The following is a 19,625-nucleotide window of genomic DNA, read 5'->3' as shown; positions in this document are numbered from 1 at the left end:
GAGTGCCTCTTGCTGTAATTACCAGCTCTGGATGCCTCTGCCTCACTCTGGGAGGCAGGCTACACCCAGCTTCATGAGGGATGGACCTCAAAACTAAAGTGGCATGGATTCCACTGTCTGCTACTGATTCCTGGACCCACGCAGCCACCCACATGCGGCAGCGTCTTTGTCAGGCTCCTTTGGACTTGGTCATCCTCTGTCTCTTCCTTCATAGAACCAACCCACTCCTCCTGCCTGAGCCTTGAGTCCGGCCCAGGCTCTCTGGTCTAGCCTAATGCTCTGGAATCCACATGTGGCATATACCCACGTTCCAGCTATTACATCTGTAATTCAGTCCTACGACACTCCTGAGGGATAAGACTGGACATTCAGAACTCGTACAACTGGCTGGGGTCCTGTTGTTCCTGAGCAGAGCACAATGCTAATGCCGGGAGGTAGATCTGAAGCTCAAAGTCATGACACTAGCAGAGCACAATGCTAATGCCGAGAGGTAGATCTGAAGCTCAAAATCATGACCCTACTGCTGAATGCCCCCCACACCTCTCACTCACATGGATTTTCTGGAAAACTGCTCAACTCTATTGTTTTGTTATTCTAGAGTAGTCATTCATAAAACACATAGCAATGGAGCACCTACTACGTGCAGGTCATAGTGCTGAGCACTATGTGGGAGGCAAAATTAAATCCCAAACAGAACCTGCTCCAATGAGCTTAGAACTGGGCAGCAGCCTTTACAGCTGAGGAGAGCTACTTCAGAGGTGATGTGCTTGTGCTTTAGGGACAACTGTACTTTTATTTGATTCATTTTCTGTAGAAATGTAGACAAATACTTCAAAAATTTTCAAAAGAGGAAATGGATCAAGACATTTTGATAAATGTTTTCTAAAAATCAATTCTTAGCTACCATCAAATATGATATGATATCAAATAATAAGGATCATGAAATAGCCCACTATATATATGTTATATATATGTTATATATTTGTTATATATATATATATATATATAAAAAACACAAAAGAATGCCCCCGAAATTGTGAACCATAATATAATCATCATAGAATTTTAAATGTATACACATACAGAAATTCTTTTTTTTTTTTGAGATGGAGTCTCACTCCGTTGCCCAGGCTGGAGTGTAGTGGAATAATCTCAACTCACTGCAACCTCCAACTCTCGGGTTCAAGCGATTTTCTTGCCTCAGCTTCCCAAGTAGGTGGGATTACAGGCATGCTCCACCATGCTCGGCTAACTTTTTAATTTTTAGTAGAGATGGGGTTTCACCATATTGGCCACGCTGGTCTCGAACTCCTGACTTCAAGTGATCCACCCACCTTGGCCTCCCAAAGTGCTGGAATTACAGGCATGAACCACCGCACCTGGCCTGAACTCAACAATCTAAAGCGTTTGTGGTATTGTGAAATATTTCAAGATTTCTACCATTTAAAAGCACAATAAAGGATGACTGAATTAGTACATTTAGTCAAAAGAAATTGTTTGGGGGAAGGCAAGGTGAAATACATCCATGTAAATACAGAACTTAGCACAAGCTCTGAATTTGCTTAATCACCAGCTATCTTAAAAGCTTTCCTGCTGGATTGACATAATGTTTGCAGTGATTTGCAGGCCCTTCCATCCACCTGTCCCATGTAAGAGCCAATCACAGTAAGCGCAGGAGCAAAGAAGAAGCTGGAGGCAAATAGGCTTTGGTACCTTGCAGTGACCAGCTATGAGGAGGGTCTGTTTTTATTGGCTGGGGAAAGAGAATGAGGTTATTAGAGGTCAAGGTTGTAGGAATATTTTAAAATTCTGCTGACCACAGAATTTACCAATTCCTTTCCATTTCTCAACTTGTTTAAGGCTGTTTTATGGCCCAACTTAAAAATTACAGTTGGCCTCAGATTGCTTTTTATTATTTCTACAAGCTCACAGCTTCTGGAATTCAAATGAGAAGAGAACACCTGATCAGTCACCAGGAAAGCAAGAGAACAGAAGATGGAAGAGCCACTGCTCCCCATTCCCAATTCCTCCGGGCTGTGGATGATCCTCCAAGCTCCGGCCCCTGTGGAACACCAGGCTTCACCTTTTCAATACTTGCTCATGAAAACACACAGAGCATACACATATTCCATTGCTGGATCTCACAGAGTACGCAGGTTCTGGGCTGACAGAAGAAATCAGCTTTAATTTAGAGACAGAGCAATTGAGGCATGATAATTTTAAATGACTAAGTGGCTCTGTGGAAATTAAATCCAGATTAAATTAAATTAGGATGCAGACCTCTAAATGACATTTTTTGTTTTCTTTATTTTGAGTCTGTTGATAGGAGCATTTAAATGTAGCTTTGAGAAAGGAATAATGAACCCATTAGGCTGTACAGATTTGGTGCTTAATAAATGTTTATAACATGAATGGAAAATGACATTTTAAGGAAAAAAACGATTGCATTATATAGAATAAGCCAGCGAATTTGTGAGATGAGGACTTTTCTTTACCCATGGTGGTTTCTGAAGTCACCTTATTAAAGGTGACTTGGCTAAAATAACTTCAGTTAAAATATATGATCTGTCACAAGCTATTGATTTCAGAAAAAGAAGGTGGTTCACATTCATGTATTTCATTGCTAAGTGCTGCTGTTATGTACAACACCCTGCCTTTACTAAACTGACATCCTCACAGGGAATAATGATAACATTCCGACATTAAAATGCACTCACGCTCAGCAACAGTCTGATCATTTTATCCTCTCTATTAATATTAGAAAACCATTTCTGCAACGTTAGTATTTCTAAGTGAGTTGAATCAGATTCTCTTAGGGGAGTAATTCTACCAAAGATGATTTTCTAATGCAAAAATGCAGGCACATTCATTTGTCCTAGGTCCTACTTTGCAGAATACTATTTAATTCAATAAAGTGATTGTCTTTGGAACTATGCCATCATCCAACAGCGTGAGGCCTCCCTTACACCTGCAGTCTATGTTAAGGGCAGCATGCACTTAATACTAAGTCTCAGCAAACCTTTTAATAAAAAGGTATCTTTATGCAAAAGAAAAGAAATGAAAGTATTTAAATAGCAAGTTACATGTTCTTTAGGAGGGAAAAGAAGGCAGCACAGTATTTCTGTGGGTCTGGGGATGGGGTAGGGTACAGATGAAGCCATCCTTCCTTCTCCCTGGGACGCAGGCTTCTGGGACCCCACCTGAGAGCTCCCTCAGCCATCAGTGAGCTGCAAGACTCGAAAGCTCATGCTCTAAGTCTGGGCTCAGGATCCTTATCTGTAAAACCAGGGAACCGGTTAATTTTTTTTACAACCTCCTCTAATCCTGGATTATAGGATTCTAGGATTTCTGTGTTTCTGATTCATACCAGAGCCCTGTTATGATCGCTCTAACTCGGGATTCACAGCCTGTTTCAATTCTTGCTTTTTAACATAGATTTAACCTTAGTTCTGTCCTTTGATTTCCCCAGTGCCTCAAACAAGAAAAGAATCAACTGCTTAGAGTTGGAGATTTATTTATTCTAATAAGAGTCTGAACATTTTGTAAACAAACAAAATGTTAATTCTCTTTAAATTGATTTTGGTATATAACTCCAGTGAATGTTTCTAATACATATCTTTAACCATACGTGAACATCAAATCTTAATGCCATTTAAATCTTTGGGGTCAAGTACAGTGGCTCAGGCCTGTAATCCCGGCACTTTGGGAGGCCAAGGCAGGAGGATTGCTTGAGTACAGGAGTTCAAGACCAGCCTGGGCAACACAGTGAGACCCTATCTCTACAAACAAAAACAAAAACAATTAGCTGGGCATGGTGGCACACGCCTGTAGTCCCAGCTACTCAGGAGGCTGAGGTGGGAGGATTGCCTGAGCTTGGGAGGTCAAGGCTGCAAATGAGCCATGATTGCACCACTTCACTCCAGCCTGGGCAACAGAGTGAGACCCTGTCTCAAAAAATATACATATATTTGGGAAAACAAGTTTTCCCAAATTATAAAGCAGTGGCATTCATATTGACTCAGTATTTACTTTAAGGCATAAGCATCATTTAATATAATTAGCGTAAGTACAGTCACAGTGCCTAAGTTAATACTTCCTGTGCATGTGGAGATGAGCTTTTTTTAAACGGGATTGAGCAAATTCTCCTGAAGTATTCTACATGCATTATTGCAATTGTTCTGTAAATGTGTAAAAGCCTTAGGACTTTATCTTTTAATTATATATGATATGCAACACTTGTTCCCAACACCTGCAGAGAAATTTCCCGGACAATGAAAGAAACAGTGCTTTCATCTTATTGAATTAGTGTGGTTTCAATTTCACATTATCTTTGGTTGCTCAGCCTGTAGTATTACAAGTTTATTGCTTCTCCTTGGCTATGCTAAAAGTTGAAACCAAAAGTCATTTTCTGCTTTATTGACTTGCAGGAAGAAAAACTGAAATTATCCCAGTCATTAAAGAGAGTACTTACAATTTTTTTGCCTTCTATTAAGACAGTAGAAGTATTTGTTTCAACATTCCACAGTCTCACTGTTCCTTTCTGCTCTCTGTAGATGAATTCTGTATCTGTAAGAGAGGAAGTAGAAAAAAACCACATGAAACATCAAGGAACTCACCTCAACTTTTGACGAATGCTTATGTAAAGTAAAATCACTAGTTTTGAAAAAAAGATAGGCTCCCACTCATCAAAGGGCCCTTTCAATATGGTGCAATACGCCCAGCTCTTCTTAATCCAGCCTCACATGATGCTTCTCTCTTACTTTACACACTGACATAGAAAGCACAGGCGCACACACCGAAAACCTTTGGAACAGCTAGAATGTTCTTGGGCAGGACACAAAGAGCAGATTAAGAAAGCAGATACTCCAAGGAGCCAAAGACAACTGTTAGTAAAGGGACTAATTTCCTATGTCCAACTTTGGAGTAAATCTGTATGCAGAATGCCTGCGGCCCATAGCCACATCCTGCAAAACATGCTTTCATCTGCTCCACGAGCTCCCCTAGGTGCTCTTGCTTGGAGGAATTAGCTGCTTCGCTGCCATGAATACCTTTGAATCTATACATCTCATAGATGCTGAGTCTGGCCTCTTGTAGATGAACAACCAAGATTTCAAGTATTCCCTTAGAAAATTAGTAAAAACGCTTACTCAAAATAGTATGCATATGGACATGTACATATATATCTCCTATGAATGAAAGGGTGTATTTCTGAAAGGTAGGGTTGTATTAAAAAAAAATCCCCAAAATCAATAAGATAAAAACACTCCAACAGAAAAAAATAGGCAAAATAAATACACCAAGAATTTTTTTAATTTAAAAAAATGTTTATTTCATCAAATGTATCAATCTTTAATGACATCTTAGTTTTGAACCATAATTAGAAAGATCTTTGACCCTCCAAGATGATAAAGACATTTTCCAATGTTTTCTTCTAGAATTTTTATGGCCTACTTTTTTTTTTCTTTTTTGTATTATACTTTAAGTTCTAGGGTACATGTGCACAATGTGCAGGTTTGTTACATATGTATACATGTGCCATGTTGGTGTGCTGCACCCATTAACTCGTCATTTACATTAGGTATTTCTCCTAATGCTATCCCTCCCCATGCCCATCACTGTACAACAGGCCCTGGTGTGTGATGTTCCCCTTCCTGTGTCCAAGTGTTCTCATTGTTCAATTCCCACCTATGAGTGAGAACATGCGTACACCAAGAAATTTTATAAAACAAAAATAGTAAGTAAGTACATGAATAGACTCTTAAAGTCATTAACACTGTGATGATACAAAATAAAATCAGAGATAGGTACCATTTTGCAGCCACTACCTTAGAAGACAGTAAGAAAATTTCATACAGGCAAACTACTTTCTGAAATGTAGGGTTCTAGGTTGAGAGGCAGGGCCCGCAGTGGGGAGAAGGAAAACACTATCTTTCTGAGTGAAGGCAGTAACCTTGAGCCAGTTTGATGGTAAAGGCATTTCACACTATAATAGTTGATGACTGAAAAACATTATGCAGACTGGATTAATTCAAAAGCAGAGTTGTTATAATTTAAGTGTGTGTAGATTTTATGAGGAAAATGAAAGTCTATCAATATAATGAAAATTTCATCATCGACATGGTCCTAGATCAATCTACTTTATGCATTATGTAAATTACATCCAAAGGTTCAGTGCTAAAGTTAACAGATGTTTAGGTGACGCTTGTTTTCATTTATTTTCCTGGTAATACTTTCATGAACAAATCAAATGAATCATAGTTTTCTGTTTTGTAAGCAAACACACCAAGGTGCATCTATCGAATGAGCTATCTCGCATTAAAAGCACTCACATGGAAGATTCTGCGATCATTTCAGTGAAATTGCCCTTATATAGCAAATTTTAGAATTTTTTTTTAGAAAGCACTTAAGTTTGTTGGTTATATAAGTTGCAAAAAAGGTTACTACTTAATTTGATTGTCACCTTATCTCCCTTTGTTTACTAGCTTTTACTTTGAATGAATTTCTAAACATCAACTTTGCCTTCAGTGGATGAAAATTTCCTGCCTTTGACCCCGCCTCAGGAGTTCCAAGTTCTCTGCTTTTACCCCGGCCCCACATTACTGATCACCGTGAAACATAATGATTGTTTAAGAGTACGCAGTGTGGAGCTGAACAATGAGAACACAGAGAGGGGAACAACATACACTGGGGCCTGTTGCAGGGGACAGGAGGAGGGAGAGCATCAGCATAAATAGCTAATGCATGCAGGGCTTAATACCTAGGTGATGGGTTGATAGGTGCAGCAAACCACCACGGCACACGTTTACCTATGCTACAAACCTGCACATCCTGCACATGTATCCCAGAACTTAAAATAAAATAAATACATAAAAAAGATTATGCCGTACTACATTTGAGGTACATAAAACCTGCTTGTTTCTATGGAAATCAATGAGACAATTTCAGAATTAGAACATATGATTGCTTTTTTTTCCTCCTGAATTTTATCATTCCAGTACTTTTAACAGTTTTATCACATATTTATTTATCTCTAAATATTATGTTGTTTAGTTTTCTTTGCATTTGAGCTTAATCAGGTGATATTTACTGTGTTCCTCAGTAATTTATGATATCATATTTCTAAGGTGAATATAATAGTCCATGCTGTCTTGGATCCTAGTTCTCACTGATGTACACGATTCTAGTGTATATTACAATGGATACCAGTCATTACTAGTTGTATTGTTATTACAAACCATTCTACCACGAATATTCTTCTTTACATCTTTTGGTACAAATGTACAAGACTTTTGCTTCCCCTCCCCTCCCCTCCCCTCCCCTCCCCGTCCCGTCCCGTCTCGTCTCGTCTTGTCTTTTTTTTGATGGAGTTTCACTCCTGTTGCCCAGGCTGGAGGGCAATGGCCCGATCTCGGCTTACTGCAACCTCTGCCTCCCGGGTTCAAGTGATTCTCTTGCCTCAGCCTTCCCAGTAGCTGGGATTACAGGCTTGCACCGCTACGCTGAGCTAAGTTTTGTATTTTCAGTAGAGACGGGATTTTGCCTGGGTTAAGGGAATTCTTAACCTTACAAGTTATTTTCAAAAGTGGTTATGGCACTTTAACAGGCACCAATAGCGAATGAGTTCTCATAACTCACCTCCTCTCTAAAACTTGTTATTTTCAAACTTCTTACTATCTTCCAATACAGTGGGTGCAAAAATGGTATCTCTGATTTTATTTTGCATAATCAGAGTGTTAATCACCTTAAAAGTCTCTTCATATGCTTATTTACTATTTTTGTCTTATTTTATAAAAGTCATTGGTTTATTTATTTTGCCTACTTTTTTCTGTTGGAATGTTTTTATCTAATTGATTTGTAAGAGATTTTTTGTACCTCTCATATGAAATATTCATTAGTTTTATGTGTTGAAAGTGCATTTTCTTAGTTGTGGTTTCCATTTTATATATAAAATACTTTGATAAACAGAAATTATTAATATAGTAAAAAATGTTTACCCTTTGTGTTTGATATGACACATACAATACTTTCTCATTACAAGGTCATAGTAATATTCTCCTGTATTTTTTCTGAAGCATTTTTGACTTTTCCTTTAAAAAATAAAGCCTTAATTCACAGGGAAATGACACGAATGTATGGTGTGAGGTAGGAATCTAATTTTATATGTTTATATCTCTAACTATTTGTTCCAGCACAATTTGAGAAGGTCATTATTCGCTCTGTGAGATGTGATGTCATCAATAATATTTCAGCAACAATATCTGCAGTCATTGGGTCACATGGGACTTTTTTATGTGTCCACTGATGAGTTGGCTCATTCCTGCATCGATACTACACTGTGAAATTAGGTACCTTTGTAGTACATCTTTCTATCTGGAAGTTTTCCCTTATGATTTTCCTTCATGAAGGGTTTGGTGTTCCTTAGGATTTTGCTGTTCATTATATGTGTTAGATTCAGCTTTATATGTGTTACATTCACCCTGTTAAATTAGTAAAGAATTCTCCTGGGAAACCGATTGAGATTTCATTCAATTGAAAGTTCCATTTGGAGGAAATTGGACATCTTTACAATACTGAGTCTTCCTTCTGTGTACTTGGTCTGCCTTTGCATTTATTTAGGTATTTTTTTAGCATCTTTCCATGAGTTTTTATATTTTTCCATTGACAAAAATAACACAAAACATAACCTATCTAGAAATGAATCTAACAAGGGATGTGAAAGACCTCCATGCCCCTTTACTGTGGATCATCTATTCCATCAATAGCCTCAGGCAACAAGTGATCTGTTTTGTCATTATATAGGTTTGCCTCTCTTAGAATTTCTTACAAATAGAATCACACATTACATAGTCTTTTGTGTTTCTCTCCTTTCACTTACCATAATGATTTTGAGATTTATTCATGTTATTCCATGTATTAATGTTTCATTCCCTTATACTGCAAAGGAGTAGTCTATAGGACTGACAGACCTCAATTTTTATGCATTCAAATTCAGGCATTGGTGACAATTTAGATTGCTGCCAGGTTGTAGTTATTATATTGTTGGGTCATATGGTATGTTTGCACTTAACTTTATGGGAAACTGCCTAACTATTTTCCAAAGTAGCTATACCATTTCACATTTCCACCATCAATTGTAGAAGAGTCACATGCACACCATTTCTTCACTATCAGTTGGCAAAATCAGTCTTTTAAACATTAGCCACTCTGGCAGGTGTGTGGTGGTATCTCACTGAGGTTTTAATTTGCATTTTGATGATAAAGAGTAATAATGAATATCTCTTCATGTGATTATGGGTCATTTGCAGGTTTTTTGCAAAGTATCTTCAAAAATTTTGTCCACTTTTAATTTTTTTTTTTTTTACAATTTATTACTGAGTCCTTTAAACATTCTAGATATGAGTCTTTGTCTGAGATGTATTTTTAAAAATTCTTTACCAGGGTGTGGCTTTCCTTATTCTTTTCCCAATTAATTTTTTAAACACTGGGGCCTGTTGGGGGGTGGGGGGCTAGGGTAGGGATAGCATTAGGAGAAATACCTAATGTAAGTGACGGGTTGATGGGTGCAGCAAACCACCATGGCATGTGTATACCTATGTAACAAAACTGCACATTCTGCACGTGTATCCCAGAACTTAAAGTATAATAATAAAAACAAACATTCATAAAGTGAATGAAATTTTTTTTGTATTTTTCTTTTATGATTCATATTTTTAGTGTCCTGAGAAATTTTTGCCTACCTCAGTGTCACAAAGATTTTATCTCATGTTTTCTTTAAGAACTCTAATAATTTCAGCTGTTTCATTTAGGGTCCACAATCAAATTTTAGTTATCTTTTAGGCAGTATATGTGACAAGCAGCAATGTTCCTTTCTTTTCAGATACATAACTCATTTGTTATTCCAGTACGTTGTTGAAAAGATTGTCTTTTTCCCACTGAATTACTTCGGCAATTTTTTTTCTGTCAAAAATGAATTGAAAATGTATAGGTAGATTTCTTTTTCTGGGCTTTCTATCCCATTCCATTTATCTGTGTCTATACTTATGCCAATGCCACACTGTGTTGATTACTGTAACTTTAGAGTAAGTCTTGAAATCAAGTAGTATAAGACCTCAAACTTTGTTTTACTTTTTCAAAATTGTGTTGGATAGTTTAGGTCCTTTGTATTTCAATATAAATTTTTAAATTATCTTGCTGATTTCATCAAACAAGCATTTGGGATTAGGATTGGTATTACATTGAATCTATAGTTCAATTTGAGGAGAACAGCCATCTTAAAAATATTGCTTATTCCAATCCATGAACATAGTATATACCTCTAATTGCTTAGATCTTTCTTAGTTTCATTTTGGAATTTTAGTTTCATGTACAGATTTTGAATTTCTTTTTAATAATTTAATCCCAAAATTTCCCAACATTTTTTCATTGTAAATGGTATTACTGTTTAATTTCATTATTTGTTAGTTTGTAATTATAAAAATAAAGTTAATTTTGTCTATTGATTTTGTGTCCTTCAACTTTACTCAATGCACTTTTTTGTTCTAGTTCACTTAAAAAATACACTTCTTAGGGTTTTAACATACACAATCATGTTATGCAAATAAGGACAGGTCTACTCCTTCCTTTCAAATCTGTGTACATTTTTTTATTTATTTTTTGGCTTTACTGCACTAACCAGGACTTTTATTACAATGCTAAATAAAATCAGCATTAGAACACATCATTTCATTGTTCCCAGTGTTAGGCAGAAAGCATTGAACTTTTCACCATTGAATATAGCTTAGGTGTAATTTTTTTTCATAAATGACCTTAATAAGTCTGAGGAAGTTCCCTTCTATTCTTAGGATGTTGAAAGATTTTATCATAAAATGTTGATTATCATAAAATGCTTTTTGTGCAGCTATTGCAATTATCTTATGAGGTTTCTCTTTTATTGTCATTAATACAGTGAGCTATGTTCATTGATTTTCAGATGTTAAACCAACTTTGCATTCCTAACATAAACCCATTGGTCATGATATATTACCATGTTTTATATAGTATTGATTTTTTTTTTGAGACAGGGTCTTGCTCTGTTACCTAGGCTGAAGTGCAGTGGCATGATCATGGCTTACTGCATCCATGAACTCCTGGGCCCAAGAAATCCTCCCAACTCAGCCTCCCAAGTAGCTGGGACCACAGGCACATGCCACCATGCCTGGCTAATTTTTAAAATTTTTGTAGAGATTGAGTCTCAGTTTGTTATTCAGGCTGGTTTCAGACCCCTGGGCTCAAGCAATTCTTCTGCCTCAGCCTCTCAAAGTGCTGGAATTATAGGTGTGAGGCACCATGCCAGGCCTATTGTTGATTTTTATGTGTTAATATTTTGCCAGGCATTTTTGCCTCATGATCATGAAGGATATTGGTCTTAATTCTTTTTTTTCTTGTGATTTCTTTATCTGGTTTTAGAGTGAGAGTATTTCTGCTTCATAAAATAAGTTGGGAAGTGTTCCATTTTATTCTATTTTCTGAAAAAATTTATGTTGGATTTTTATTATTTTTGCCTTAAATATTTGATAGAATTAATTAATGAAGCCAACTGGGCATGAAGTTTTCTTTTTGAGAAGGCTTTAAATTACAGAAGCAAGTTCTTTAACTGAAATAGAGCTGCTTCCGTTTCCTATTTCTTCTTAGGTCAGTGTTGAAAATAGGAGTCATTTGATGATTTGTCCATGTCATCTAGCTTGTAAAATGTATTGGTATTGTAGGAAAGAAAGGATCTTTTCTCATCGATCGTAAGGGTCATGGCTGAGGCACCTACAACAAAAGACACATCAACACGAGAAAAGCATACACATTTATTTTACGTAAGTTTTATGTGATACGGGAAACTTCAGACAGGAACATCCAAAGAAACAGGGAAACCTGTGTATTTTTATCCTTTGGTTTGATGAATGGTGGACAGTTATGGAGAAGTACAATTGGAGAAAGGTGATGTGATCTAATGGTAATAAATGGGGAACTTAGCAAGGTCTGTTGGCTGACATTCTTCTTTGTGTCCCTGTGTCTTGTGAAATAAGGAAATTCCTTTCTTCTGAGTACAAGAAGGACACTTCTAGACTGAAAGTCTTGTAACCTGCTTCAGAAGAAAGTCAGAGGATTCTTGCATGGCCTGCTTTAGGGGAGAATTGTGGAGGAAGGGCAGAGAGACCTTTCTGTTTCTGCTATTTCTTCCACTGCCAAAGTGCCATATTTTTTGTAGTATATCCTGAACCCCATCAGTATAAATTTTGTTTTATTTTAAAAATAATTTATTTAAAAATATTTATTAGTTTAAAAAATATGCATGCATTTTGTTTTAATTAATAGTGTATTATCTTTTTAGTAAGATAACAGGTTATGCTTTAGTAGGATAGTAGTATCTGCATTTATCTCCCTACTTTATTTCCTGAATTGGTCATTTGTATCTTCTTTTTTTCTTGACCAAACTGGATATTTATCAATTTTATTGACCTTTCAAAGAACAAGCTCTTGGCATTATCATGTGTATTATTTCTGTATTCTACTTCAGAAAGTTATTTTCTTTTCTTTGTTATTCCTTCCTTCTGCTTCCTTCATTTTTAATTTACTTCTTTTCTTCTAGTTTGTTAAGATGAAAGCCTAGGTCTTTGGTTTGATTTTTTTTTCCTTTATAATTAAACTATTAAAGCTAAAATTTTTCCTGCATGTATAGCATTAGTGACGTCTCACAAATTTTGATATGCTGAATTACATTATTATTCAGTTCAAATTATTTCTAATTTTCCCTCTAATGTCTCATACGCCCAATAGGTATTTTGAAATCTGTTAATTTCCAAATATTTAAAGTTTATCTGACCATCATATTGTTATAGATTTTTAAAATTTAAATCCACTGGATCAAAGAATACTCTGTACATATTTCAATCTTTTGAAACCTATACGTCTTTTTGTCCTTTTTATGGACAATAATATAGTCTAACCTTTAAATATACCATATGCACATGTAAGAAAACCATTTATATGGCTGGGTTTGGGTTTATCATTTGTTTGTTTTCTAAGTGTCTCCTCTGTCTTGTTTCTCTCTCATTATCTGGTTTTCATTTTATTGTTTAAATATCTTTAGAATTTTAATTTTCCTATTTTAGGTGCATTTCTTTGTATTAGCTTTTTTTGTAGTTGTCTTAGAAGTTATAATATATACCATTAAATTTTAAAAGTCCAGAAGCAGTTAATAATGTACCACTTCTTATTAACTATAGAAACCTGTTAAGCTTTCAGGTCCGTGTCCACTCCCATGCAATTATACTTGTTACGTGTATTACATCAACATACTTTACATATTACAGAAGACAATGTTACAGTTTTAGTTTATGACACAACATGGTTTATAAAGAAGTTAAAATTAAAAAGTCAAAAAGAAAAAAATGTCTTTTGCATTTATCCACAATTGGCCATTTCTGATGTTTTTTATTCTTTATCAAGATTTGAGTTTCCATTATATATCATTTTCCTCCGTGATGAAATTCCCTTAGGATTTCTTTTTGTATGGGTCTGCTGGCAAAACACATTATTTTATATTTGTTTTATCTGAAAATGTCATTTAACCTTTATTCTTGAAGAATATTTTCTGTGAATATAGATTTCCAGTTTATAGGGTTTTTTTGTTTTGTTTTTTGCCTTTCAGCATTTTGAAACTCTGTTCCACTCTCTTCTGGTCACCATGGTTTTTAATGAGAAGTCAACCATTAATTGAATTATTTCCCAGAATGTATTAAGTTATTTTTCTTTTGGTGCCTTTAAGATTTACGTGCTGCCTTTGGCTTTTGAAATTGACTGTTATGTGCTTTATTCTTTTGGTCTCTTTTTTTTCCTTCAACTTTTATTTTAAATTCTGGGATACATGTGCAGGATGTGCAGGTTTGTTACATAGGTAAATCTGGTTTGCTGCACAGATCAACCCATCACCTAGGTATAAAGGTGGTTTGCTGCACAGATCGACCTATCACCTAGGTATAAAGCCCAGCATCCATTAGCTATTCTTCCTGATGTTCTCCCTCTCCCAACCCCTCCCCTCAATAGGCCCCAGTGTGTATTGTTCCCTGCAATGTGTCCATATGTTCTCATTGTTCACTTCCCACTTATGAGTGAGAACATGCGGTGTTTGGTTTTCTGTTCCTGTGTTAGTTTGCTGAGGATAATGGCCTTCAGCTCCATCCATGTCCCTGAAGAAAACGTGATCTTATTCCTTTTTGTGGCTGCATAGTATAGTATTCCATAGTGTATACGTACCATATTTTCTTGATCCAGTCTATCATTGACGGACATTAGGGTTGATTCCATGTCTTTGCTACTGTGAACAGTGCTGCAATGAACATACGTGTGTACATATCTTTATACTAGAAATATTTATATTCCTTCGTGTGTATACCCAGTAATGGGACTGCAAGGTTAAATGGTATTTCTGCTTCTAGATCTTGAGGAATCGCCACACTGTCTTCCACAATGGTTGAACTAATTTACATTCCCACCAAGGTGTAAAAGTGCTACATTTTCTCTGCAACCTTGCCAACATCTGTTGTTTCTTGACTTTTTTTTTTTTCCAAGTTCTGGGATAGCTGGCATGAGGTGGTATCTCATTATGGTTTTGATTTGCATTTCTCTAATGATGTGATGTGCTTTAGATTGAGCTGTTTTGTGTTTATGTTGTTTGATGTTCACTGAGCACCTTATATTTGCCAAGGTATGTCTTTCATCACATTTTTAGCTGTTAATTTGACAAATCATTTTTCTACTTCTTTATCCATTTTCTCTCCTAGTATTTTAATTACACATAAATTGCACAGATGGATATCACTTCACAGGTCTCTGATGCTCTGTTCATTAAAAACAAATTTTCTCCCTGTTCATTTTGAATAATTTCCTTCTTTTTTTTCTTTTTCTTTTTCCTTTTTTTTTCTTTTGAGACAGAGTCTCACTCTGACACCCTGGCTGAGTGCAGTGGTATGATTTCTGCTCACTGCAGCCTCTGCCTCCCAGGTCCAAGCTATTCTCCTGCCTTAGCCTCCCATGTAACTGGGACCACAGATATGTGCCACCATGCCCAGCTAATTTTTGTATTTGTAGTGGAGACAGGGTTTCACTATGTTGGCCAGGCTGGTCTCAAACTCCTGATCTCAGGTGATCCACCTGCCTTGGCCTCCCAAAGTGCTGGGATTATAGGCATGAACCACCACTCCCGGCCTCACCTTGGATATTGATCTATCATTTAATCTTTCCTAAGTCATGGTAATTAAATTATCAAGTCCATCCAGTGAATTTTTTAATTTCAGAGTTTTTATTGTTCTATTTATAAGTCCCCATTTGGTTCCTTTATGTTTTCTGCTGAGATTTTCTATTTCTCTGCTGAGATTTTCATTCATTGCAAGACAGGCTTATGTTAATTCATTGAGGATAGTTATAATAGCTTTCAAAAAATCTTTGTCAGTTCCAGAAATCTGTTCCATTTCCAGGTCAAACAATTAACTTTCTTTTATTCTGAGCATGTGTTCCACTTTCTTGGTTATTTGTATGTTAAGTAATTTTGGATTATATCCTAGGCATTATGGATATTAATTTCTGGACATTCTGGGTTTTGATATTATTTCCCAATAAATGTTATTTCCTTTGTTCTAGCAGGCAATTTTCTTTGCTAGGCTTACACAGCCAACTTTGTTTCTTGGGTAGCAGCTTTGTTGTCAGTGTTGTTAGTGAAGATGTTTAACCTCTTTAGCTGACCTGCCTTGATTCCCTGCCACAGATATGATTCACAGGTCATTCAGCAATGTGGGAAGGCAGTGACTGGGGATCCTCTCTTTGGATTATTTCCTAACTTGCCCATTCTTCCTCTTGAAGCCTTCTCAAATCACCTGTCTTCTTCATTTCCAATGTTTCCGCCTTGGTTCTGATTGTCATCACCTTCACCATAGACTACTCCAGCAGCCTCCTAATGGGTCTCTCTCCTTATTTCCAGTCTCTGTGCAGACACAGCCATATCTCTCTTTTAAAACTCCTTTTTTATCCCTTTGGCAGAAACTATTTTAGTCAAGTTTCTTAGCCTGACATTTAAGGTCCTTCCGATTCTGGCCTTGGCCCCTCTTCCCATTTGAACGCCTATCACCCCAACAAAGCATCCGGAGCACCACCATGTCTCCCAATCCTCTGCACTCCCTCACACTGCTCCCTGCACCTGTAATGTCCTTCTCCCACTATGGTCAGGTAAGATCTTCCTGGGATCTGCATAAAGGCCAACTCCCTTGTACAGTTTTCATGCCTTTTCCAGGCAGAATTAATCTCTCTCTGCTTTCAGTCCACATTTCATTCATCCTATTTTATACTCATCACAGCATGATAGAGTTATTTGTTTGTAATAACTCTCTGTCTTCTGCACTAGAGTACATGATTTGCCAGAGAAGAGGCCACACCTTCCTGATTTTCTATCTCTAATACCTAGCATAATGACTGGTACAAAGTTAGATGCTAAATATATATATGAGGAATTGAGCCAATTAATACTATCATAAGTCTAATTCACCAAATATCCACCTTACATACAAAACAATGACCAGAACCACTAGTGTAAGAGTAACTGCTCTAGAATGAGGAGGCCATGACTGAGGTGGAGTAAGGATGGAGGCATAGGCATGGTGTTTCTTTTTTGTCAAATTATACCTTTTGTGCCTCTTTATGAGATTCAATTATCATTATTTTATCCTTATAATTGCAAAGCAATAAGATGTTACATAGGGGAGTATAGAGTGCATTTTAATGCTATATGGATAGAGAGATAAAGTTGAAAAGCCATGCTCAATGGGATTTCTAAGAAATATACAATGTCAGATTCCTAGGAGAAAATTTCCAAAAGGAAAGCTTACAGCACCACCAATTGCTAGTTACTTTTCGTGTGCAATATATCTAGTGCTTTGCATTTAAAATATACCACTAATCTCATTTTTCTGTGTACTTATGCAATTCTTCAAGCTGAAAATATTACAGAAATGGAAAAAAATTGCATTGGTAGCTAGGACTAGGAAGATGATTCCTTTTTTGTTGTTGTTTTTTTCAAACTGATATAAGAATAACACATTATTTTTTCTAACTCTCTCAACAATTAGATAAAATTCCAGTTATTTACTCATAGTTTCATAGATCAGCTGATTTTACATGTTGTTTACTTTTGCTTGACAATAATGCATTTTTAAAAAGGCTTTTGAAGGCCATGCATATGTTAAAAATTTAAATAATGTTATGGCATCTTATGGTACTGTAGATTCATTAGCAATTGAGCTAATAGATCTCATTACTAAGTATAATTTATATATGCTGTTTGGTTTTGAAGAGTACATTAATCCCTGATTATATAAATATCACAAAGAATCCTTACATAGTAATAGATTTTAATTTCTGAAACAAAGAGTATAAACAATGAATGTAGTAAATTTAATTTTTCTCCTATCATCTTCTTTTAATTTTAAATAACTAGCAATAGAAACAGTGTTCTATTGCTTATTTTATTTCTATCTATAATTTACTTGTATTTATGTATGTTCTGATAACAAATAGCATACAATATACACATATCTTAAGACAGTCAACATCAATATTATGGTCATAAAATATTAATCTGTAATCTCTAGTACCCACATTGCAGTCTAGAAATACCATTTCCCACTAAATGAAACCCAGATTATCTCTGTAAATGGCTAATTCCAGGTCTGTGATAGGCAATATCTGAGCCCAAAGGTCAAAGTTTATTAGGACCGTGTCAAAATGACTCAGAAGCCATCTTGGAGAGGCTCCCGCTGCCCAAGAATAGAACAATTGGAGCATTGATAAAACTAATAACTGCGAAAGATTGAAGCTCATAGACTATGCATAAGTTCTTGAACTTAAAATGATACTGAAAAAAACAAACAGATTTGGAGGTTTATTTACTACTCTTTCTACTTTTGTTTAACATTTTCTATTAACATTTACAGCTCAAGAAGTTTTAAAAACATCATGCAGCTATAACGTAAATAAAGGTCTATTGCACCTGTCTTTCATTTCATCCCTTTTGGGCTTCTGCAGTAATTTGTGTTTATAGAATTAATCTGATATTTTGGTTGCAGGCTATTAGTGATTGTGTTTTCACCATGTTTCTCCAATAACCACTGGGCCACAAGCTCCAATTCTGAAATTTTTCGCTGCAAAGTCAGGAGCTGGGAGCCTATGAACTCACAGCAGCCAAACGAAGGTCTGCGGTCCAGATGTAGATACACTGCCTCTCATGAAGAGTGATTTTTCCTTTGGCTCTTAAACAGTAAGGTGTGTGTTGCAAGTTATATGAAAAATAAAAAATGACTAGAAAGGTGACATTAATTCCTACTGAGAGTTTCTTTTAGGAAACATGAGTCAAATGCAAATATTTTAGTTGGACCATATTTATAATCCAGAACTGTACTGCTAATATGTAGCCTCTAGCCACATGTTTCCATTAATATTAAAATTAATTAAAATTAAATAACATTAAAAATTTAGCTCCTCATTTATACTAGACATGTTTCAAGTGTTCAGTAACCACATATAGCTGGTGGATACTGTGTTGGATGCTGTGGGTATAGAGTATTTCCAATACTGCAGAAAGTTCTTTTGGACAGCACTATCTACAAGGTTATATTAAGTGAGTATGTTTCACCTGGAATGTCTTAGTTTACACCATAGCCTATCTTTCACCTGGAAAAATCACCCTTCTCAGGCCATTGCTATGGAAGAGAACACCAAAGGCGGTGAGCAGACCTCCAGACCTTCCTCTTGCCAATAATGTCTTAATTATTAAAGATATAATCTTAAAGATAATGAAGACAACTGTTGTGGGACAAAACAGGAAATCTTTAAATAGTTAAAAACAAATTCCAGAATAACCCAAATGTCACAAGACCTTAAAAAAAGAATGCGGGCTTATGTTGTAGCAGGAGCCTCAGTAATCGTCATCAGAATCAATGGATTAAAAAGTAGGAGTTTGAATGCCATGGAAATGCCAAAGGCACTTCTGGTTTTTAGGTTTTGTTAAAACTCATGATATTTAAAAAAAGTACCCTATATGATAACTACATCCTTTTCTTTGGGATTATGAGAACTATACACAGCCCTTTAGCATATCAAGGAAATACTACACATAGAGACGGTGAGGAAATGTAAAAGAAATTATGTGCATTCTGCTTAAAGTAGATCAGTAACTCATTTGCATGAGAATATGCTTAGAAAAGGTAGGTGTTTCCAAAAAGAGAAATGGTGGGTACAAGAAGCAAAACTCAAAAAAAAAAAAAAAAAAAACCAACAAAACAATAAAACCAATAGACATTTTATCTATTAAAAAATATTTACAATGTACAGGATACTCTGCTAGATATTTGGTATGCACCATGTGTTAGTCACATTCTCTGACTTTAATGAAACTTATAATCAGATGACAGTTACTGCATATTAGCTGTAGTAACATTCTGTGTTAATCACAGCATTGTGCTCTCAGACATAATTCCAAGTAAATAAATAATTCTGTTGATGTTATTAGGAGCTAAGATTTTCTGTGCAAGAGAAAAGAGATCCACATT

General features: G+C 35.9%; 1 protein-coding gene across 2 annotated transcripts in view; it reads right to left on the bottom strand.

Moving 5' to 3' along the window:
• DPP6 (dipeptidyl peptidase like 6) overlaps nucleotides 1–19,625 on the bottom strand; it is an 863,103-nt gene that overhangs the window by 360,364 nt on the left and 483,114 nt on the right. For both annotated transcript variants that reach the window (XM_024249875.3, XM_024249876.3), the window contains exon 4: nucleotides 4,472–4,566. In XM_024249875.3, coding sequence (XP_024105643.2) covers nucleotides 4,472–4,566 — 95 coding nt within the window. The remainder of the gene's footprint in view (nucleotides 1–4,471; nucleotides 4,567–19,625) is intronic.

Source organism: Pongo abelii, chromosome 6 (assembly GCF_028885655.2).
Source record: "Pongo abelii isolate AG06213 chromosome 6, NHGRI_mPonAbe1-v2.0_pri, whole genome shotgun sequence".
In the NCBI taxonomy this organism is placed as follows: Eukaryota; Metazoa; Chordata; class Mammalia; order Primates; family Hominidae; genus Pongo; species Pongo abelii.
The sequence above is the reverse complement of the archived record's forward strand: the minus strand, read 5'-3'. Positions and strand labels throughout refer to the sequence as shown.